A 24,120-nucleotide genomic window follows, 5' to 3' on the forward strand; every position below is an offset into this window, starting at 1 on the left:
TCGAAGCCTTGGTCCCATTCCCTGGTCGGGGTTTTTGTTTGTTTTTTTTTTTTTTTTATTTTTTTCTTATTTTGTTTTTTTTCCTCAGGGTCTGATGTGTGTCCACTGACGCAATAGAGGCCGGTGGCGGCGGCCTTTCAGAGGGGGAACACTTCCGCAGCCCGCTACTGGAACTGCGGGGACGGCCTTGAGTGACTCACGGGTTGTTGTCATGCGCTCTTGCCCATCCGTCCCGATGCGCGGCACCAGAAACTTCTTCAAGCGCTCCCCGTCGTAATACCCACTCCTCACTAGCTCCAGACCCGCGGCAGCCCAGTCGCCTGTCCCCATAGCGCGCGCTTATGTCGAGCCTCTAGTACAACGAGTCCCGTCTTTTGGCGTCGCGTATTGCTGTGCCCGGGCTCTCGGGTAGGACCAGCTCGAGGGCCGGTATTTTTTGTCCCACCTGTCTCGGGGGCCCCGGGAATGTTATTCAAACATCGTTATGTCTACTTTGTAGAAGTCGCGCCAAGAACTTTCCCTCAATCAGCGCTCATCCGCTAATGTCCGCATTGTTTGCCATGCAGGGAAACACCGGATCTCAGAAGGTAGGGATCACGTCCTGGCCTGGAGGCGAGGAGGTTGACCATCACCCTTTTTTATTTGTGCCCCGAGTCGATATCATAGGACGTGCTCAACGGGCTAGCTTGTTTCGCAGCCGGCGTCGCTCGTCGACGCCTCCGCTAACCGTGGATCTAAGTGTTGTTTTGTGTATCGGGGCACCACGATCAAGGGGCGGCAAGTCACGCGTGGGTTGAATATTAATCCCCTGTCTATGGACTCTATCCACCACCTTTGAGACTAACATTTATTCATGACCGCGATAGGTTCGACAGGAGGTCTTCCATGATGCGGGACTTGTATGGCCAGGTCCGCCGTGTCTGGTGGACGCTGAGATTAGAGTGTACCAGTTAAGTTAGATGAGCTCTCTATGCTTTTGTCTATGGCATCCTCTGAGGCCATGGGACTCAGCCACTTTTGACCAGCTGGCCGCAGATGGGTTGTTGTCTGCTTGTTGAGTAGGCCACTCATTTGCCACGGCTCGTGGGTAACCCTCTCGGACATGAAGGCGATGCGGATGGGTGGGATCTCCCTAAGAAGTAGCGTCTGTGTGTGTCAGTGTTCGCATTTCCTGAGGTGGCCCGGGCTTGGGGCGGCAAGGCGTGGTTCCCCCGGGGGCAACACCCGTGGGAGTGTACACCCACCGGTCGTGTCCCTGGGTGTGCCTTCTGCCTCGAAGACAAGAGAGCTAATATGGTGGGCCCGTGGCCATGCCCGCACCGACAGCACCAACCCCCACGGCACAACACAACCACAACACACAACAAAAAACCCTAGTGTATTCAGGCTCCTTTTCATAGCGGGAGACCAGAAGCGTTAATTCCTCTCAACCGCTGGGGAAGCACCACACTCTTATGAGGCGGCCAACAAAGGTCAGAACGTTAAACCGAACAGACCCCAAAAACTTCCATATTGAACTGTCAAAGGTCTCCGGGCTGCTTGGTGCAAGTACTCCCTGGGACTGCTGACTCCAGCTGGTCTGCTGATGTAGACCAGGCCTTAATTTGTATCTGAAATCTCCTGTCGACTGATTCAAGTTACTACAGTTTTAGAAAATGTAGATGCTTTTAGATAGCTCTTGCACTGTTGCTCAGTTTAAATTCCTAGACCAACTGAGACTTTAGTTCCTGGCTCATTTCTGATGAGTAGAGCCCTACACAGATACAAAATTTACATCCGTGGATGCAGCTATCCACAGATTTAACCAGATATTCATAGAGCTGCAGGACTCTAGTGACAATGAGTGAGACCAGCAAGGCCCTGGCCAGTGACTGGTGAAAGCAGCGGCCTATCAGGCCACTGCTCACAGGATCCAGTTCCCAAACTGTGCAGTTTCATCAGCATGGCTGTGCTGCCCCCAGCCCTGCCCACTGGGGTGGGCACCAGGCTCACTGGCAGTTGTCCCTGGTCACGCTAGTGCATGCCAACTGTTCACATGGTCTCTGACAGGAATTGCACATGACTGTCTGGGAGCATGCGAGCTGTTTCACACACTAATGTGACTAGGGACAGCTGCCAGTGAGCCTGGTGACCACTCCACTGGGCAAAACTGGGGGTGACACAGCAGCACTGGAGGAGCTGGGTGCTAGTTCTGGCAAATGGCAGCCCAACATGCTTCTTTCACCACTGCAGTTCCTGGCTCAATCGCTGGCCATGGCCTTGATGGTCTTGCTTGTTGTCACTAGAGCCCTGCAGCTCCACAGATATCTGCTTTATATCCATGGCTATCTGCATCACAGATATCAATTTTGTATCCGCGCAGGGCTACTCATGAGACCCTAAAGATCCAACAAGAAAGATCAGGTTTAAAGAGCATGTCATATCATTTCATGCACCTCTGTCTTGCCAGAGTTGGAGGTATGTACTTGCTGTTTGATATGCATCAGGGATGTTCAATCTATGGAGTGTTCTTTTTGCTGGGCATTTATACCGTGGGCACGAAAGACAGATACACTCAGCTCCAAGCTTTTCTAATTACAAGCATTAGAATTTAGCTTCTTAGGTTTCTCCTCTTATCAGGCCCCTTTCCTGTGCAAGGACAGAGTAGGGCATAATCTGCTTTGAAACCTCCTGTTGTATTATTTTGATGGAATATATGGGCCCCAAAAGTAAAAGGTGTCACCACGATCCAGTCAGTGTGCAGTGTTAATTAAGGCTTTGGGTTTGCTATATAGAAACCTCAGCTGCTTAGTACCATGGCACAGATGCCATTAATAAAGATACAGCCAAAGAAGGTAAAACAGTTAAAGCATTTGAAATGTAAAGTATTAAGCAAGGCTTTAATTTTAACAACATCTCTCTGTAGCCTTATCTATAGTTATGGGTTACTTTAATCAATTACTGAACCCTAAAGTGAGGGATTACATCTACTTTGATCTGTGAGCTCAGACCCTAAGATCAATTACAGTAGAGAGGTCATCAATGGAAGGGAGACCCCAGGGTGCACAACAGAGACTACATAGTGCTCTTCATGTAATACAGTACACTCCTCTTATAAGAATCACATCCGTCCCGGATTATTTGATGCCTATAAGCACTTGATTTGTACAAGTTAGTATAGGAATGATTTTTGTCCTAGTGGTTTTGATCACTAGATACTGTTGATTCTTGTATCAGTGATTCTTATAGAGTGCGCTGTAATTAATTTTATTGACCAAACAAATAACAATCTACAGGTTGCTGTCAGGTAAAGGAGAGAAACAACAATATGGAACATCTAGCATTTCTATTACTAACACCACCCTTTGCAGAGAAACCCAAAATATTGGTCACGATCATCATAATCATCTTCACCATCATCATCACCAACAGCTATTATCTTGGAATCCTCCTCCAAGGCACACAGGCCGGGATACAGCTTTTATTATGTGCTATGCTGACGCCCACTGGGGTTCATGCATATTCATGAAAGTTTTAACGCCTTTTCCTTATTTGAACTTCCGCACCGCATTACTTTTAGGGTACCACATTTTTCATAGGCTAACTCATTACTTCCCCTTGTACTCATTAGCATTAATGTAACTTTATGACCATAGTAATACATGGTTACCCCAAGGAAGTTTGTAACATTTCATCCTCGCTACCAATGGTCATCTTGTGGCATCTACTGATGTTTCATAGACATTATTACCCAAACTCTGTAATTATTTTCAAAACATCAGCATACAAACATAGACACAAGCTCAGTAGGTTCATTATTAAGTTACCTGTGGTAACTTATCCTAAGGCCTAATATTTGACTTCTATATCCTAAATATAACTGATATATTTTAACTCTGGCTACACCTCATTCCTTTTAGCTGTAAAGAGCCTTTAGAAGGAGTGGGGGAAATTCTGTTTGACAGTTTCTTAAATGGTAATGACTGTCACTTTTTTGGAAAGAGAAGATAGTTGAGATGTGCTGGAGCTGTTATTGCTTTTGTTGTTGATGTCCGATCCCATTTCCTAGAAAACAAGATTCAAATACAGAAAAGGGGAAATAAAAAATCAGCAAAGATGAAAAATGAAGCTTCTGTCCCTGTTATTGCCTCTCGTTTGCAAACTCTTTGCTGGAAAAACTCAGACATAGCACAGGGTCTTAGCAGCCACCTTGAGATGTAGCGAACGTGTAACAGCATTGAGCTGTTTAGGGGCATTGCATTTAGGTGCCCTTCTGGTCACAAGCTTACAACAGTGTTGCAGAATGTATGGTTTTAGGCAGCTAATCCATATTCTTATTAAATAGAAGGAAAAGGATGTATAAGAAAGAAAAGAAATAAGGTGGAGAAGGAAAAGAACATATATGGGCATGGCGGAGAGACAAAATCTCACTGCCCAGATGGGTTTGGGATTTAGTTGGAGCCAGTGGAAGTGGTGCTGTCATCTGGATCCCTCTCTCTGGTCTATTCTGGTCAGGACATCTCTTAGGATTAAAAGAAAGAAGGCTTGGGGTCTCAAGGGACAGTAGAGGGGCCAGATGTGATGGTGAATTTCATTTCTTCCCCTTTTCTCAACTTTCAGTCAGCCATTGGCACAATAATGCCCCGCTCCCCCACCCCCCACCCCAGTCTCTTCAAATAAGAACCCTGACAAAGAAGGATGGGTAGAATAGCGCATCCCCTCATTATTTTGTCTGCTAATTTATTAGACCTTATTTCTGATACACCAATTTTGGTTTATTCTGGTTCCACACTTTTCCTGTTTACCAAGAAATCTTAACACAGTATTTGAGTTATATCAGTGGGACTTCTTGTGGAACCAAAGGTTCTCAAACTGGGGGGCAGGCCCTTTGGCGGTGGTGAATGTATTGGGGGTGGGGCTGAGAGGCTTTATGGGGGAGTGGGGAAATGTACTGCACACATTTTACCCACAGCAATGAGTGAACTATCAAAGCTGATTCCTCTGGACATACCAGGTCCTCAGATGACAATGCACATTTTGACAGATTTTTGTTGAGCTCGTATATCATTATACAAAGCAGCTCACATCTGTACATTAATCCATTTGCTATGATGCAAATTTAATTGCCAGCATAGTCCACAATCAAAGTTTTGCCTTTGATCTTATTACAATGGATCGTTGGCTCCTTCATGCAACAGAAAAAAAACCGAACTCAAGTGAAAAACAGAGGCCAAAACTGAGTCAAGTGAAGCACTGCTTCTGCATATATCGGTATATGTACTTGAGGGGCAGGGAGAGGGGAGGCATATACTATTACAGACACAGTGAAGGGGGGGCACTATCAAATAAGTTTGAGAATCACTGGCTTAGACTAATTCAGTCCTTCTGTCTTCCCTTTTGACCAACATTTGTTGCTATAGGTTATTGTGACACTTTATAAATATTTCCTCATTTTTTGCAGCTGAGCTTATAATTTGGTTAAATTTAGTGGTCCAATTATTATACCACTACGTTGGTGGAGCACCTTATGTCCAGCTTTGGAGCCACACTAGAACCGAAGAAGCTGGATTTGTCTTTAGCATCTGTCAGTGCCATGGATTTCAGATTTGCCTGGTGTAAGGCAGAAGCTCACGAGTGCAGATGATGATGGTCTTTCAGTGCTGGAGACCTTGTCAGCATTGGAAAAGCTCCAAGTAAACCTGCTCCCTTCAGTGCCACATTTCTCTCAGAGCCAGCATTTGTGGACAAATTCCTACATCTCTCTCTATTGCCATTTATAAAATGTCATCAATTATACAGAGTTGTCTAATGAGGTATTCTTGGGTTTACTTAGGTAATGTGTGAGTGATGCTTAGTAGATAAGGCATTGGACTGGGATTTTATTCCACTCTACCAGTGATCCATTGGGGAACCTTGGATACATCATATTATCATTGTGCATTAGTCTCCCCACCTCTAAAATAGGCATAATGGTATCTCTGCATTAGTTGCACTCAGTTCAGGTTTTCAATTTCTTCTTCACAACTACGAGAGCTAGGAATATTTTTTGTAATTAATGCATAGATTCTGGAGCACAGCTCTATGGCAAGAAATGAATTCTCCAGCAAATTCACATCTGCAGAGTGCATTGGGTCTTGACTGTAGATTCACATAAGACCTTTTAAGTTGCTAAATACCTAAATCACACTGACTTCAGTGAGAGCCTGTAACTGGGCAGACTCACCCCCGCAGCGCCGCCTACTGGTCGTCCTTGGGAATTAGCTCAGTCCAGTGTCCAGAGCGCCCTCTGCAGGCCGGTGATCCGCCTTTCCAGTTATGGCCCCATGTCCCTCCCTGGACCCAGTGCCCTTTTACATAGGGTGCTGCCCCCTGGCAGTGACCCCTTGTTCTCAGGATCTCCCCTCCGTAGGGAGCCCCCGCCCTCTATTCCCACCTTGCCTCAGTGTATGGCTACTGCCAGTCATTGTCTAGCCCCACGCCCTAAGGCAGACCGCAGTATCAGCCAACTCATCACTAACAAGGAGGCTTTGGACCTGCTGCCTTGGCCTACCCCTGGGCTGCACCTTGCAACCCCCAGTACTAGCTCCCTGCAGCCAGGCCCTTCTCCCTCTACACACAGAGGGAGACTGTCTGTGGTCCTGGCTTCTCTGCCTTATATAAGGGCCTGTTGCTCAGTTTGGAGCGTGGCCCCAGCTGCCGCCACTTCCCCCAATCAGCCCAGCCTAAAAGGCTGCTTTCTCCAGCCCCAGCCCTTATCCAGGGCTGTTTTAACCCTTTCAGGGCCGGAGCAGTGGTCCACCCTACTACAGAGCCAGACACCTAAATACCTTTGAGGAGCTGGGCCTTAGACTATGTAACCAACAGTTCTTCGAGTGCTATCCCTCTGGTTGCTCAATTCAGCGGTTGGTGCCTCCTGGCACTGTCGATTGGAGATTTATGGTAGCAGTGTCCATGTGGGTCACGCTTGTGCAGCAAGCGTCTCGCTATGTCATTGGTGCCTCGTCTAGCACGTGCACGACTTGAGCCCTCCAGTTCCTTCTCAATCATCCTCAGCTGAAGACAGAGCTCTTCCAAAACCTTTAGAAATAATAGTTGAAATAGCTGATTAGTCATATAGAAAGTTAATGTTAGTGTTAGAGTTAGTTTTATTACAAAAAACGTTCATTTTCTCTAGGTACCCTCCCCGCACTGGGGGCGGTTAACTATTAAGATACCTGGCTCCCCAAGCTTCAAGCAATGCGGCTCCTGCCATGAAGCAATGCCCATTTTGGAGAGGCACTCCTTGTGCATATAGTGTCTTGGTGAGGTACATATCCCACAAAAATGTTCCCACTGTAGCAATCTGAAAGCTAGAGCCTGGTGTAATTGGGATCTCAGGTTAAAAATTATCTTGGTGCAGAAATCTCTCCAACATGAAATGGACTTGCGGACTTCCTCTCTGGGCACTTCTCCCATAGGAACAGGAGACGTAACCTCCAAAATATCAAGGACGAGAGCACAGATGTCAGTGCCAAGAGCACTGCAGAAACAACGATGGTCTCCTGCCAGGTCACTACCCCCGATGCCGACACACGCTTTGGTGAGCACCTATGATGCTCCAGGTACCTCTGGAGGTTGGTAAGGTGGCTCTTTCTTGCCTCCCCCTCTCCACTTGCCTGCTGTTCGCCTCCGTTTGGCTTCTCACTCTGCTTGCCCACCCACCTCGCCTCCCCACCAGGCACCCATCTCCTCCTGAAGAGTGGGGCCCCCTAAAGCATGGGGCCTGGGGCAGTCACCCTGATTTGCCATATCCTAGGGACGTCTCTGCCTGTGGAATATGGAGGAAATCCCTGCATTTCTCATGAAGCGGTACACTCATCAAATAAAGACGATAATGAGTTACAGGGACCATGCATTTTCTCGCTGCACCATTCATCGCTGAAAGAACAGCGACCACCCTGGAGCCATATGGGGCTGAGATACCGTTACAACCAGAAGGCTCAACCATGGTGCGGATCACTGTGGATGTATCCACCAATGGCCTTCCCAATGCAATGGGCACATTGGGAACACTGGCCAACTTACTGGGGCCCCCACTCCAGGCCACCCAGAGCTCGTAGAGGCAAACTGAGCTCTAATCCCATGTCTTCAACCCTGCAGCCCATGGAGGCTCAGGAAGTTGTGTCTCTGTCTTGATGAACAAGGTCAGCTCCCAGACTATTGCAGTGGGCAGCACAGTATGGGGAAGAGGTGACCAGCCCTCTGTGGAGAAAGAAGTGGTTCAGGACTATTTAGAAAAGCTGGATGAGCACAAGTCCATGGGACTGGATGCACTCCATCTGAAGGTGCTAAAGTAGCTGGTGGATGTGATTGCAGAGCCATTGGCCATTATCTTTAAAAACTCATGGTGATTGGGGGAGGTCCCAGATGACTGGAAAAAAGGCTAATGTAGTTCTTAGGCTCCCGATCTAGTTACTGGACATAGCGCGCCCAGACGCACTCACTAGAAAGACTTCAGGCCATAAAAGCCTCAGCTCAGTACTTCGCGTGGAAAATCATGTGAGTGCGTTAAGGTACTCAATTTCTGAACATGTATAGGAGAGAAAGTGGATCGAGGAACAGATCAGACATGGATAACCAAGGCAAGTGCATGGCTGCGAACTTAATTGCCTTCTATGATGACTGGCTTTGTGAGAGGGGAAAGCAGTGGTTGTGTTATTTCTTGACTTAGCAAAAGCTTTTGATACAAATCTCCCACAGTTTTCGTGCCAGCAAGGTAAAGAAGTATGGGCTGGATATATTACTGACCAAGAAACTATAGATGGATAGGAAAGCTGGCTAGATCATCGGCTCACAGGGAGTGATTAATCGCCATGTCTAGTTGCAGCTGATTACAAAGCCCTTGACGTGCCCCAAGGGCGGTCCTGGGCCTGTTTCTGTTCAATAGCTTTATTAGGAATCTGGAGGATATGTGGATTGCAACCCTCATCAAGTTTGGGGATGACACTAACTGGGAACGTAGATACACTGGAGGGAGAATAGATGCAGAGGCGACCTAGACAAATTAAAGGATTGGGCCAAAATAATCTGATGAGTGTTCAAAAAAACAGAGGGGGGAAAGTGCAGAGTCCTGCACTGAGGATGAAGAAGCCCATGCACTGCTACAGACTAGGGACCAAGTGGCTAGGCATCAGTTCTGCAGAAAAGGACCTACGGTTACTGTGAACAAGAAGCTGGATATGAGTCAACAGTGTGCCCTTGTTGCCAAGAAAGATAACGGCATTTTGGGCTTTATAAGAAGGAACATTGCCAGCAGATCAAGGGACGTGATCACTCCCCTCTATTCGGCATTGGTGAGGCCTCATCTGGAGTACTGTGTCCAGTTTTGGACCACCCACTACACGAAGGATGTGGAAATATTGGAAAGAATACAGCAGAGGGCAACAAAAATGATTAGGGTGCTGGAGCACATGACTTATGAGAAGAGGCTGAGGGAACTGGGATTATTTAGTCTTCAGAAGAGAAGAATGAGGGGGAGATTTGATATCTGCTTTCAACTACCTGAAAGGGGATTCCAAAGAGGATGGATCTAGACTGTTTTCAGTGGTACCACATGACAGAACAAGGACTGATGGACTCAAGCTGCAGTAGGGGAGTTTTAGGTTGGATATTAGGAAAAACTTTTTCACTAGAAGTATAGTGAAGCACTGGAATGAGTTATCTAGGGTGGTGGTGGAATCTCCTTCCTTAGTGGTTTTTAAGGTCAGGCTTGACAAAGCCGTGGCTGGGATGATTTAATTGGGAATTGGTCCTGCTTTGAGCAGGGGGTTGGACTAGATGACCTCCTGAGGTCTCTTCCAGCCCTGATATTCTATGATTCTATGACACTGAAATAGATACAGACCAGGAAACTACATCTCTGGTACACAGTTCTACTTAGGCGATCATACCACCCCCTCCTACCTCAGCGGACGATTTCAAGCAGTTCCAGGAACTGTTTAAGCAGGTCTCCCAAAGCCAGGACATCCCGTTGGAGGAACTGCAGACAAATTAGCACAAGATGGTACAAATCCTATACCCCTCATCTACTTCCAAGATCACTCTCTGCATCAATGATGCAATCCTGGAACCAGCAGAGACAGTGGCAGATAGCGGCCTCAATTCCACCGACATGCAGAAGGGCTGATAGGAAGTATTACTTCCCCACCAAAGGGATAGACTTCCTCTTCTCACATCCACCTCCCAACTTCTTGGTAGTCGACGTCACTAACTAATGTGGTAAACAAACCCAGTTTAGATGGACACCACGAGATAAGAAACACAAGAGGCTCAACTTGTTCAGGTACAAAGTTTATTCTTTGAGCACTTTGCAATTCAGTATCACCAGCTATTCAGCCTTGTTAGCTAAATACGATTATGATAACTATGAGAAACTTAGCTCATTCACAGTGGAGCTCCCTGTGGAGAAACAGTCACAATTTAAGTGATTGTAAATGAGGGTCAACTCATAGCTAAAACAGCCCTCCAAGCATCTTTGGACGTCATGGACACAGCAGCCAGAACCATGGCCATGGCTGTAGTGATGCACCGGACATCCTGGTTGCAGGCCTCGAGCATCCCTAGAGAACTGCAAATGAAAGTAGAAGACCTACCATTTGATCTAGAAATGTTGTTTTTGAATAAGACTGATGAGGTGCTCCACTCAGTGAAGGGCTCTCAGGCCACTCTGCACATTCGGGGGATTTATACCACTCTTGCAAAGAGAAGAAGGTACCAACCTTATCAGAGAACCAGAGACTCCTCCACCAATCAACAGCAATAATGGCCTTACGATAATCAAAGACAATGTCAACGCTCACAGCATCAGATAGCACCTCAATCCCAAGCACTGACTTCCCAGTTGGCTCCTCCCAAACCACAATTTTGAAGCTTTGGTCTAGGGTTTGAATGACCTCCCTCACTAGGCCGCACTTACACCCGATACGTTCCCATGTTTTGGCCATCACCTTCACCCATTCTACCATATCTGGACCTCAATAACATTGGACCAGTGGGTTTTAGAAATAGTACTTTTGGGATATACCATTACCTTCACCTTCCAACCACCTACCCTACCCCCCACCCTATCCCTCTTCAGGGACCTTTCTTATAAGCACCTTCTTATAAGAAGAAGTCAATCATCTTCTACAAGTAGGTGCCGTGGAATGAGTGCCTTCACAAGGGATTTTACTCCCACTATTTCTTGACCCAGAAGAAGAATGGAGGATGGAAACCTATCTTGGACGTCACAAAGCTCAATAAATTCATATACTCTCAAAAGTTCAAGATGGTCACACTGGGCACGATACTTGCAGCACTGCAAAAGAGGGACTGATTTTCAGCCCTCAGCCACCAAGAGGCTTATTTTCATGTCACCATTCACACCGCTTACAGGAAATTCATGCGATTCATAGTAGGACAGGAACACTTTCAGTACAGAATACTACCATTCAGCCTGTCTACTGCATCAAGAGTTTTCTCCAAAACCTTAGCAGTAGTTAAAACATATCTACACAAATAGGGAATAATGATCTTCCCTTACCTGGACAATTGCCTTGTCAAAGGCCCAACTCAAGAAGAAACACTGGACACAGTCCAAATGGCTATCACACTATTCAGGGATCTAGGGCTACAGACAAGCAAACGAAAATCCACTCTAATCCCAATCCAACAACTGGACTTCATTGGGGCACATCTTGATGCACAGAAGCCAAGGCATCCCTGCCCCTGACCAGATTCACAACCCTAACAAACTTTATCTTGGAAGAAGGGTCAGTCCTCATATACCGGCTTGTACTGTCCTGTAACTACTAGGATACATGGCAGCCTTGATGTTCATGGTACAACACACAAGACTACATAAGTGCAGTGTACAGAGCTGGATGAGCACTGTATACATACCCATCAAGCACTCTGTAACACAACCGTGGCTCCTGCATGGTTCATCATGATGAACTAGTCTGCTTGGAACAAGTTAAACACGTGTTACTAAACAGCAGGAAGGTGACCACGCATAATACTTTCCTTCAATAATGGAAGCAATTTTCCTCCTGGTGTCAAGAAAAACACTTGATGGCTTCCATAGCATCACTATCATTAGTGCTGGAATACCTGCTGGAGCTGAAACATTCGGGTTTAGCAATGAGCTTGATCAAAGACAATCTTGGGGCCACTACTGCATTCCGTCATGAGATTGATGGGACCTTAATCTTTGTGCACCGAACTACTAAAGCTTCCTCACGGATCTCCAGAATATTTACCTAGAAGTTCGCCAACCTACCCTGGCCTTGGAACTAAATCTGGTGTTGAGATGCCGCACCAAATCACCATTCGAACTGCTAGCCACCTGCTTCCTGCTGCATTTTTCCATGAAAGTGGCCTTTCTGGTTGCTATTACTTCCACCAGATGTGTGAGTGAGATAGGGGCGCTCATGGCCGATCCTCCCTATACTATATTCTTCAAAGACATGGTCACGTGGCATACGCACCGAAATTCTTACCAAAAGTAACATTAACCTTTCTTATGAATCAACTAATCCATTTTTCCCACGTTCTATTCTAAGCCTCATGGTACTCCAACAGAGGCCATCTTGCATACATTGGACGTTAGGTGTGCCCTAGCATTTTATCTTGAAAGGACCAAACCTTTCCAGAAATCTCCTAGACTTTTCATTTATACTAACAAGCATTTGAAAGGCTATGCAATATCCTCTCAGCGTTGTATAAATGGATCTCCACATGCATTCAACAGTGTTACCATATTCAGAACACGGACCCTCCTGCACACATCAGAGCACATTCTACACGATCTGTTTTAGCCTCGATAGCGTTTCTACACAATGTTCCAATATTAGAGATTTGTAAGGTGGCCAATTGGGCCTCCATCCACACATTTACTGATTATGCAACCACTCATTACTCCAGGGCTGACACCATAGTTGGCCTAACCATACTCAACTCTACAATTCAGACAAACATGAAATCTCTCTTGCTTTCTCAGAGGCATAGCTCTACAGTCACCTGAAGTGGAATACCCACAGGGACAGAACTCGAAGAAGCAGAGAGGGTTACTCATCTGGTGCAGTAACTGAGGTTCTTTGAGATGTTTGACCCTATGGGTGCTCCACTATCTGCTCTCCTTCCCTGTACTTCAGAATTTGCAGTTGGGACTCTGTATTAGAGAAGGAACTGGAGGGCTTGGTCGTGTGCTCCCTAGACGTGTCACCAAAGGCACTGTGAGATGCCTACTGAGCATGTGAGACCCACTCAGACACTGCTACTGTAAATCTCCAATTGATGGCGTCGGGGCGCACCGACACCTGAAGTGGAGCACCCACGGGGGCACACATCTCAAAGAACCTCAGTTACTGCACAAGGTGAATAACCTTCTTTTCAGATGCATCAAGACTGCAGCAGCAGTTGTTGGAATTTTTGGATCTGGTTTTAAGACTAGGTTATGGTAGACAATTCACCAAAAGTACCTTTATTTCCCAAAGGCTGATCAGCCTCTTACCAAGGGAAGTACATCTCGAATGCTGTACTCAACGTCACTATAAACCCCTACTATGATAATGCTTCCCTAAGACTATAAGCAGTGGCCTGTATGTGCCTAAGAACTAGAAGAAGGACCCACCACATCATACAGGTGGTCTTTGCTGTCCAACAGGCCTGCTGAGTTGAAGCTTGATGCTGAAATCCCCATTTTTGTATTCTATGTCAAAGTGCAAGCTGCACATATTTGTGTCATCTGGTGTTCCGCTTGTCTCAGACACAGCCTCACACAACAGTCTCTGGTTTCTTCTCAAAGCAGTTTTAACTATCTTGAACTAGTTTTGTGGTTTTAGCTGAGAGAAAAACAATCCCTTTCGTTCTTATAAAAACAACATTAATTTACCTAACAGCAAAGCTAATTATAACCAATTTTACCTAATGACTGCCTACCATATATTTATATCAAGCGCCATCTTGCATTATCTATATTTCTTCAGCAGGGTCTTCTGCTTTTGAATTTCTAATTTTTTAAAATCTTTATTTTTCAGAACGTTTATAGCCCCAAATATCCCAGTTTTTACTTACAATGAGAAGGGAGACTTGATAACAGATTATCCATATATACAGGTAAGCATGAGACGTACCTTAGAGGGTACAATACTGAGTAAAATTAAGCTGCCATGCTCTAGACTGGATAGATGAAGGTTATCAGCTTTGATAATAAATTTTTGGGTTTTTAACTGGATTATAATTTGAGGGACTTTTCTGTGTAGTGAGACAACCATGCCCTCGGCTGAAAGCTGATGAATTTAAAYTTAGGTATGGTTAATAAACCCCTGGTTAATAATCCCTAGTTAATAACCTCACCTTAGACCTTAGTTCCTTCTGAATAGCTGACAGATTGGAGAGTTGAGTTCCTCTGTCGATTTAAGGTCACTTGCTAGTTGTGGTACTTGTTCCCAGGTGATGAGAAAGCATTCAATATTCTCTGTCACTGTTTTCTGAGAGTTCTTCCTTGGCCTTCCTTGTTTACACCCTGAGGTAAAACACTGAATTTTAAAAATTAATTAGCCAAATTCTACATGAAAGAGAGGACAACATGAAGAAAATGGGCTGTCAAACTGCTGAAAATAGCAAAGATTTAAAAAAAAGTTTAAAAAATGATTGGCCATTCCCACTCTCTGTTCTCATTTCCGCCTTCCCTTGTTACAAGTGAGCTGGACTCACCTTCCCTGAATAGCTGCAAAATATTTTTGCTTTAAAATCAAATTGCTAGGGAGCGGTGGTTGTATTCTGCCAAGCCCTGGCTGGGATGGTTTAGTTGGGGTTGATCCTGCTGTGAGCATGGGTTTGGACTAGATGAGCTACTGAGGTCTCTTTTATCCTTAATCTTCTATGATTCTGTGATTCTAAGAAGCAGGCGAAGCAAGGTTATATAGTTTGGCTGTTATATTAAGTCTGATTCATCCCTCTTCCTTCAGCGTCTCTGGTCATAATTGTGTTAGAAAAATCCATGTCATTTCCAGTAGGTCTCCTTTTATATTCATACATCTTCAACTAGTTGTTGAGAGTAAGGTAGCAGAAGCGCAAATAGTAAGGTATTAGGAATTCATTGTGAGAAAAGTGTAATATTTGAGAACCTCTCTTTGAAGCACACTCCTCACCACAGGGAGTGTCCCCCCTGCTGCATTATCTCTGCACTATTGACATGAGTAAAAGCAGCAAAACTTGGTTTTGATACTAAAAGTCAGTAGATCTGAGTACACAGGAAAACAGATCTGCTGAGTGAAAAGGGGTCATTCATCACTCCTTTTTCATACTAGAACCCCATTTTGAGACCAGATGCAAATAAATTTAGACTTTGCATTGTGTATACTTAATTTTGTGTAACTGTATCTGTTATTCTATTTGACTTAAATTAATGATAGAAAAGAAAAACATGCTTTTGGATCTTGCAGGATGATTGCTACTACTCTGGATATGTGGAGGATGTCCCAGAATCTGTTGCAGTTCTCAGCACTTGCTCTGGACTCTGGTAATGTAGACTCCTCAGTACGCTAGACTGCAAACATAATGCATTTTTTTCTTCTGAATCAGAAAGGTAGATTTAACATAACAGAATAACTGTTTAGTGGCCTTTTACCTTTTCCTAATGCAGATTTTATGCCAGGGGTCAATACGGCCCCGCCCCCTGTAGCTCTGAGTGGCTCCGATTTGCCATTCCTGGCCAATGGGAGTTGTGGGAAGCGGCGTGGGCTACAGGGACGTGATGGCCGCTTCTCCCATTGACCAGGAACGGCGAACCGCAGGCACTGGGAGCTGCAGGGGGCTGTGCCTATAGACGGTCAATGTAAGCAAAGTGTCTCACGGCCTGCCAGCGGATTACTCTGATGGGCTTTGATCTGAAGGTTTCCGACCTGTTTTATGCTAACCGGTTGTTAAGGGTCATCTGCTGTTACAACATAGGGCTAGATCACAAGTCTCTAATCTTAATTTTGTATTTTATTTTATAGATTGTAAAATAGTATGTAGTGCAGCGATGACTGATCTGTGACTTATAAAACAGTAAATATTGCGGTGATGAGTGATGTGTGGCTTGATGCCCATTCAGGGCTCTTCGGTCTCTTAATTGTGCCTGTCAAAGGTGGCTGTGTTACCAAGAACATTTCTATTCAATTGTAAATTGGAAATGTTTTTCCCTCAGTAGCACCTTCCTTTCAGGATGCAAGGGAGGAAATTTCAGTAAAAGTTCTGCAAAAACTGCGTTATGCATCAAAAATAATTCAGATGGAAAATTTCTGACTAGTTCTAATATTTTTGTAGAGTTTTTTTAGTTTTCCCAAATCTCTAAATTACACTTCAATTTTGCAATTCTCAGGGGCTATTTCATGATTTATGATTTAAACTATGAAATTGAACCTGTTAAATCTTCCTCTACGTTTCATCATATTATTTATCGAATGGCAGCTGATGAAGACTCGCCTGATCGATGTGGAGTAACTGATGAAGATATGGAAGATCAAGCAGCTAAAGACAGAGAACATCAAATATCTAAGGTTCAAATGGAGAAACAGCTTATAGTAGATGTAAGTGTTTTATATGAGTTCACATAAAGTAAATGGATATTATGGGGAACAGAGGTAGTCAATAGGCAGTTGGTGCCAAGAAAATAGTATTCTGGAGAATGATAGACTCATAGGACAGGAAGGGACCTTGAGAGATCATTTAGACCAGTCCCCTGAACTTATGGCAGGATTAAGTAATATCTAGAGCTTTCCTGACAGATGCTTGTCAAGGCTTCTCTTGAAAATCTCCAATGATGGAGATTCTACAATCTCTCTAGTTTAACCTGTGCTTAACCACCTGTAACAGGGTTCACATCCTGCCCCTCTTCCTGGGCCCGCTTTCTGCCCCCAATAAGGCTCAGAGAGGCTTCAGGGTTGTGAAATGCCCGTGTCTTTATTTATATAAGGTTCTCCCACCACCAGTGTCTATCTATATACAAATCTTGCAGGATTAGTCACCTCCTTTACAGGCAGTCAGTCTTCAGCTAGGATGCCTCCAGTTCCCTCTCTGACTGACTTCTCCCTGGCTGCCCCCCACCTTCTGGCTCCATCCCAGCCCACGGCTTGTCAGGCCTGCAGGTGTTGCCAATCCTCAGGCCAGCATCAGGCCTTTTCCATCAGCCCCAATCTGCTTCCCCTGAATGGAGCTGACTGGGCAGGAGCTAATTAGGTGCTTTTGCACCAGCAGCCTGCTACACCACCCTAACAGGAACAACGTAATGTCCAATGTAAACCTCCCTTGCTCCAATATAAGCCCACTGCTTCTTGTTCTATCATCAGAGGTTAAGGAGAAAATTTTTTCTCTCTTTTCTTTGTAACAACCTTTTATATACTTGAACACTGTTATGTTCCTTCTCAGTCTTCTCTTCTCCAGACTAAACAAACCCAGATTTTTTCAATCTTCCTTCATAAGTCATGTTTTCAAGACCTTTTATCCTTTTTGTTGTTGTTTTCTGGACTTGCTTCAGTTTGTCCACAACTCTCCTGAAATGTGGCACGCAGAAATTAACACAGTACTCCAGTTGAGTAGAAGAATTACTTCTCATATATTACTTACAACACTCTTGCTAATACATTCCATAATAGTTGGGGGGCGGGTTGCAACAGTATTAAATTGTTCATTCATATTTAGCTTGTGATCTACTATGACTCCCACATCCCTTTCTGCAGTACTCCTTCCTAGGCAGTCGTTTCCCATTTTGTGTGTATGCAACTGATTATTCCTTCCTAATTGGAGTACTTGGCATTTTTCCTTATGGAAATTTTTATCCTATTTCCTTCAGACCATTCCTCCAGTTTTCCAGGAATCATTTGAATTTTAATACTATCCCCAAACACTTATCCGCCCCTCCCATAAAACTATGGATACTCAAATGCCCACACTTATCGGACCTCTTTACATGTACATCTACTCCTACATCATGCACTGCAAAAGCTCATTGACCAGCCGGGCTGATACCATCCGTGTGTTCCCCACCAAAATCTCTCTCCAGAACAAACCCGGCGTTGGTAACTAAGCTATTTCACTCAGGCAGTGCTAGGAATAAATCAATGGGAACATAGCACTTCTAGCTTGATGAAAAATCGATACAAAGTAAGTGTGCTCTTATCTAAAACTACAATTTATTCGTGAATCACACACAGAAATAAAAACCAAGAAGTTTAGAATATTGCAGATACACTCCAGAAAAACTCAGACGACGCGCGAAACGTGAGATAAATGAAGACGCAGCGCCACTGCAAGCGGACTAGTTAGAATCCCTGACACAGAAGTAAAAAAGGTGGGAGGCAGCCCGCATCCTCCCAGACGAGTATGAACGTCAGAGAATATCTAAGCCTACCCAAAAATCACACAACTCTCACTCTCTCATCAATCGGGATGCATAACGCGATATAAAAAGTCTGCCTATACCAACAAACCTAGCAACGCGCGCTTCCAGCGGCAACACTAAGATACGACTAACAGACTAATTACTTAACACTTTAGGCACGCCAAAAAAACGATACGCAACAAAAACACAAAGAAAACCACACAAACAAAACAACAAAAGCAACCCCAAAAAAAGGCATAAGCTTCGTGGGAAAAACACCCACTTCTCAGATGCTAGAGTGAAATTACAGAAGGCAGGCATTATTATACTGACACATGAGGAAGGAGTTAACAGCACAGTGGAGAATCATGCTCCGTTCGACAAGGGGACATTGATCAGGTGGATATAGTCTACTCCCAATAATTGATGAGGTGTGTCAATTCCACGAGAGGCAAGCTGCTTTTAGATGAGTTTCTTTCAGCCACTGCTCTCTGAGTCCCTTTTAAGCCCACTTAATGGTGTTAAATATGCAAATGAATTTAGGTTCTGCCAGATTCTCTTTGTAGTCTGTTTCTAAAGTTGTTTTTATTCAGTATGGCTACTTAAAATCTGTTATAGAATGTCCAGGAAATTGAAGTGTTCTCCTACTGGCTTTTATATGTTACCATTCCTGATGGTCTGAACTTTGTTCCATTTATTTCTTTTATGTTTTTTTCAGAGACTGTCGGTTTGGCCAATGTACATGGCAGCAATTGCTGGCACATGTGGCATAGTATAACATTATAGATGTGCACGTGAATGTGGCCACCGATGGTGTGGCTGATGTGGTTTTGGATCCTCTGATGGGTGTCACTTAGAGTAGATAGAGACACAAGTCAGACAATCCATGAGGGTTTTATACAGGGATTGGTTCCTGGAGTTAGTGGTTTTGTGGTGTGTGTGTAGTTGTATGGGAGTATTGCTTCAGGTTGGGTGTTCTGTCTAGTTAGCAAGGACTTGGCTGTGCCTTCCCAGGGCTTTCGCTCGAGAAGTGAGGGCTCATTTCCCAGGATAGTGTTGTAGATCCGTCTGACTAAATGTGCGGAGAGGTTTTATCTGGGCTGATTTGTGCATGCAGACAGTCAAGATAGTTCCTGTCTTTTCTCCTTCGTTGGCCTGTCCCTGTGTAAGTGACTTCTGGTACCTGTCCCAGCCACTCGTCAAAATCTGTTTCTTAAGCTTCCAGAAGATGGCTTACATAGTGACTTTCTAAGAAATGTGATAAAGATCTATAGTAGGTGTGTAGGTCATCTGATCTGAGGATGGAGCAAATTTGGTTGTGTCTTAGGCTGATGATAGGAAATGGGTCATGTGTGACATGTCTGGATTGGAAGCTCACTATGCTATGCTGCAAGCAACAAGACAACTTCTGTAAGATTCAACTGACGGAAACGTGGCCCATGATTTTTTCAAGGGTTGAAATCTCTATCACTATGGTGAATATCCAATGGATGAGGAAAATCCTGCTTACTCTGAATGTTGCCCGTCTAATAGATTGAGAGTTTAGACTGCGTGCTTATGATTTTATTTTATCTTGGTAACTAACTCTGACTTTTTGCCTATTCACTAAGAATCTAGTCTTTTGTAGTCAATATAATTGTTTTAATCTGTTTTTTTACCAGTGATTTGTATGAGGTGTGTGTGCAAATCTGTTCAGGTTTGCAAGGCTTGGTTGATATATCCACTTTCCATGAAGTGGTGAACATAAGTTAAATCTTGCATGTGCTTGTCTGTAGCAGTGCAAGATGGATATTCCGAGATACGTATGTGGAGCTGTAGGGGCGGGATTGGGCTGGTGCCATTTCCTCTGTGTGATTTCATGAGGGCTCTGAATGAGTTATTCATGCGAATTTATTTGCTGTTGTGGACTCGACACGCGTTGTGCTGAGTGTATCACAGCGCCTGGAGGGGGTCTGACTGTCACTTAGCGAGGCATTGTAAGAGACAGCCCAGGCTGGAGAGAGTTCAGGGAGCATAGCTATCCCACGGTCCAAGGCTGCACCATGGGGATCCTGTCACAACCCCCAGGTACTTTTCTGTAGTACTCCTTCCTAGGCACTCATTTCCCATTTTGTATGTGTGCAACTGATGGTTCTTTCCTAAGTGGAGTACTTTGCTTTTTTTCTTGTTGAATTTAATCCTGTTTCCTTCAAACCATTTCTCCAGTTTGTCCAGATCATTCTGTATTTTAATCCTATCCTCCAAAGAACTTGCAACCCTTCGCAGCTTGGTATTGTCCACAAATTTTATAAGTGTGCTCTCTATGCACTTATCTAAACTGAATCACTGATAACTTCTCTCTGGGAATGGTTTTCTCACCAGTTATGCAATCAGCTTATAGTAACTCCATTTAGGTTGTATTTCCCCAGTTTGTTTATGAGAAGGTCATGTGAAGCACTATCAAAAGCCTTACTAAAGTCAAGATATACCACACTTCCCCCTAACCTCTAGGCTTGTTATCCTGTCAAAGAATTATAATTCTGTAAGATTTTCCCCTTGGGTGAGTAACATAATACAGGAGGGTATGGTCCAGGGTTATATTTGTGTGATTCTGCATACATTTAAACACCTCAATTTACTGTACATAACCCTGTTTTACGTGTCTTTTCTTCCAGAAAGGTGAACTAAACACTTTGTACACATCTACCAGATATTTAGAGTGTTATTTTGTTGCAGACAAAGCAAAGGTAAGTAATCAAATGATAGTGTTTGTTCTAATTATAATGTCAGACTTACAGGCTATTTTAGTAGTGATCCTTCTGCCCTTAAATCTCCCAGTAAAATATTTGTATGAAACGTTGATGTTTGTTGTATAGATTAGGATGTGAATTATTTTCCTTAGTCATTGGTTAGAAATATATATATGCCCTTCAGTTGTTGAAAGTTGAACATTTTAAAATCACCAGGTCCAAGTAACTCATGTCAAACAGTTTTAAGAGAGCTGGCTGACGGATTTGCTGAAACACTGATGCTGATTTTCTATAAATCTGAGAACACTGGGGAAGTTCCAGAAGACTGGAAGAAAGTTTATGTTGTACCAATACTTAAGAAGGGTAAATGGGATGACTCAATTAGTTATAAGTAAGGCTACGATTTTGTGACAGAAGTCACAGAAGTCACAGAATTTGTGACTTCCAGTGACCTCCATGACTTATGCCTGCAGTGGTCAGGAGCTGCAGGGCCCCTGCCTGAGGAGGCTGGGAGCTGCAGGGTTCCCCACCGCCCACAGAGGCCAGGAGCTTCAGGGGCCCCTGCCGCCTGCACACACAGGGAGCTGCAGGGTCCCCTGCCACCCAGAAGGGCAGGGACCTGCGGGGTACCCCTGCCACCTGTGGTGGCCCCTGGAACTCAAAGTTTCCAGGGGAACCCCCAGAGCTCCCAGTCACCGAGGACGGTGGGAGAACTCCCAGGCTTCCTGTCACTGCCATGGCCATGCAGAGGAGCATCCCCACCCAGGTCCCAACTTCCATGCTTCAGGCAGTGTGGGGACCCACAGATCCCCATTTTGTCATGGATATTTTTTGTAAAAGTCACTGACAGGTCATGGTTTCGTGAATTTTTCTTTTTTCCCCATGACCTGTCCGTGACTTTTACTAAAAATGTCTGTGACAAAATCTTAGCCTTAATTATAGGCCTGTCACACTGACATTGATCCGGGGAACATAGTGGACTGACTGGTACAGGACTAGATTAATAAAGAGATAGAGGAGAGTAATATAATTAATGCCAATTAACATGGGTTTATTGGAGAATAGATTCTGTCAGACTAAGCTGTTATCTTTTTTCACGAGATAACAAATTAGGCTGATAAAGTAATAGTGTTCATGTAATAGACTTCTTTGAAGCATTTGGCTTGATACTGCACAGCATTTCAGTTAAAAAACTAGAATGATATAAACTTAACATGGAATACATTAAAAAGATTAAAAGTTGGCTAAATGGTTAGTTCTTAAAATGTAATTGTAACAGGAAATCATCATTGAGTGAATGTGTTTATAGTGGGGTCCTGCAGGGGTCATTTCTTGTCCTTATGCTATTTAACATTCTTCTTTGAGTGCTTGCTCATGTCTATTCCATTGCAGGTGTGTGTGCTCGCCACATGCACCGGTGCTGGAAGTTTTCCCATCAGTGGTATCTGTAGGGGACCGGCTCTGGCGCCCTCTGGAATGGTGTATGTATGCTGTGGCATAAGGGACACTGCCAGCTCCCTCCACTCTCAGTTCCTTCTTACTGTCAGTGTCGGTGCTGGAACGTCTACTTGCCTCAGCAAGCTTACTCGCCTCAACTGCTCATTGTTAACTTTGCTGTGTCTAGTTGTTGAAAAGTTGTGAGATGTTAGTTCCCTTAGTGTAGTTAAGTGTTAGTTTGTAGTCCCTGATGGGACTTAACCTATGGGACAGGGCATGCCCACGTCCTTGGGCTTCAATCCCTGTGACTTGCAGAAAACCTGTGCCAGTCAGTGACCCCCCACAGCAGTTGTTTGAAGTGCTTAGGGGAAACCCATGTTAGCAACAAGTATTGCATTTGTAAAAGCTTTAAACCTCAGGTCCAAAGGAGCACCAGAGCCATCCAGATCAGACTGTGTTGCCTAGCACCATGGTCACTGTGCGGAGCATGCCGCGGCGATGACTGTGGACTGGCGTCAATCCCTGTCCCCAGTACCAGTTAGAAAGCAAAGAAAGGCCAGAAGGGGACATTCTCCTGTGTCCCATAAAGGGAAGGAGAGGCCAGAGGAGAGCAAAAGATCTGTGAGGGCAACTCTTTACCTCTGGATGGATTGTCAGGCCCCCACCTCCTGCTGAGCAAGCTAGCCCACTCCAGGACTCACCCACCACCCCTGGAAGTGGCAAAGGCATTTGGCACCTGGCAGTGTTGTCCTCACCGGAGGCCTTTCAGGTCTCAAAGGACATTCTGTCCCTACCGGTGCCGGCGCGCGGCCGGCCACAGAGGTGTCCCATTCCAGGGGAAAACCTGCCTTGGGACCCTTCCAATGGCCCCATTGGTGCAGTGCTGCTCCTCACCACCTTACTGGTCAGCCCACTCATCAGAGTCCTGGCGTCAGTCCCCAGACTCCAGGCAGTGATCCTCTGTGTTTGAGGAGGTGATCACCAGTGGAATGGCGCAGACCTACAGAGTTGTGGCACCTGTCCTCGTGGCTTCCGGTGCAGTGATGCTGGAGCTGCTCTCCAGTGTACCAGCACTGCTCTTGGCAATTCGAGCCGCTGGTCCCAGGGAACCCTGTTACAAGTTGCTGGAACACCAGTACGGTTCTCTGGCGATGTGCCTATGATCCTTGATGCGTTGGCCTATCCCCACTACCGTTTTCTGGCACCTGCTCAACAGACCGCTTGCTAAGCATAAAGGGATAGATCACTGGAGTTACCATCACAAATCTAACCGAACGGGCACCACCCGTAACTGGGATCATGGCATCGAGGGTCATCGCCGCTTGTGCAGATCCTCAGCGAGCTCCGGGTTTGGCACCAACAGGAACGGAAAGGTAGCAGATGGCCTCGGCACTGTCCCAGTCCCCAGATGTGGACCTTCCTCCTCAGCTCCAACAGGTTGAGGAGGATTCCCTATCAGTGAGTCAGGACCACCCATCGGGGGCACTGTCTTTTTGCCACAGCATCTCCAGTGCAGCATGGCCTCAGGGTTAGTGGCCTGCTCCTGGCACCTCGGGGAATCCCTGGGGGTTTCCATAGCCCTTTGCAGGG

General features: G+C 45.1%; 1 protein-coding gene across 1 annotated transcript in view; it reads left to right on the plus strand.

Annotated features, from left to right (window-relative positions):
• The window catches only part of LOC116820524 (disintegrin and metalloproteinase domain-containing protein 20-like), a 174,012-nt gene that overhangs the window by 19,145 nt on the left and 130,747 nt on the right, over nt 1-24,120 (plus strand). The window contains 4 exon segments of the mRNA XM_075066834.1: nt 14,037-14,115; nt 15,447-15,523; nt 16,367-16,574; nt 21,019-21,090. Of these exon segments, the coding sequence (XP_074922935.1) occupies nt 14,037-14,115; nt 15,447-15,523; nt 16,367-16,574; nt 21,019-21,090 (436 nt within the window).

The sequence above is a fragment of the Chelonoidis abingdonii genome, chromosome 1, assembly GCF_003597395.2.
Source record: "Chelonoidis abingdonii isolate Lonesome George chromosome 1, CheloAbing_2.0, whole genome shotgun sequence".
NCBI classification, from domain to species: Eukaryota; Metazoa; Chordata; order Testudines; family Testudinidae; genus Chelonoidis; species Chelonoidis abingdonii.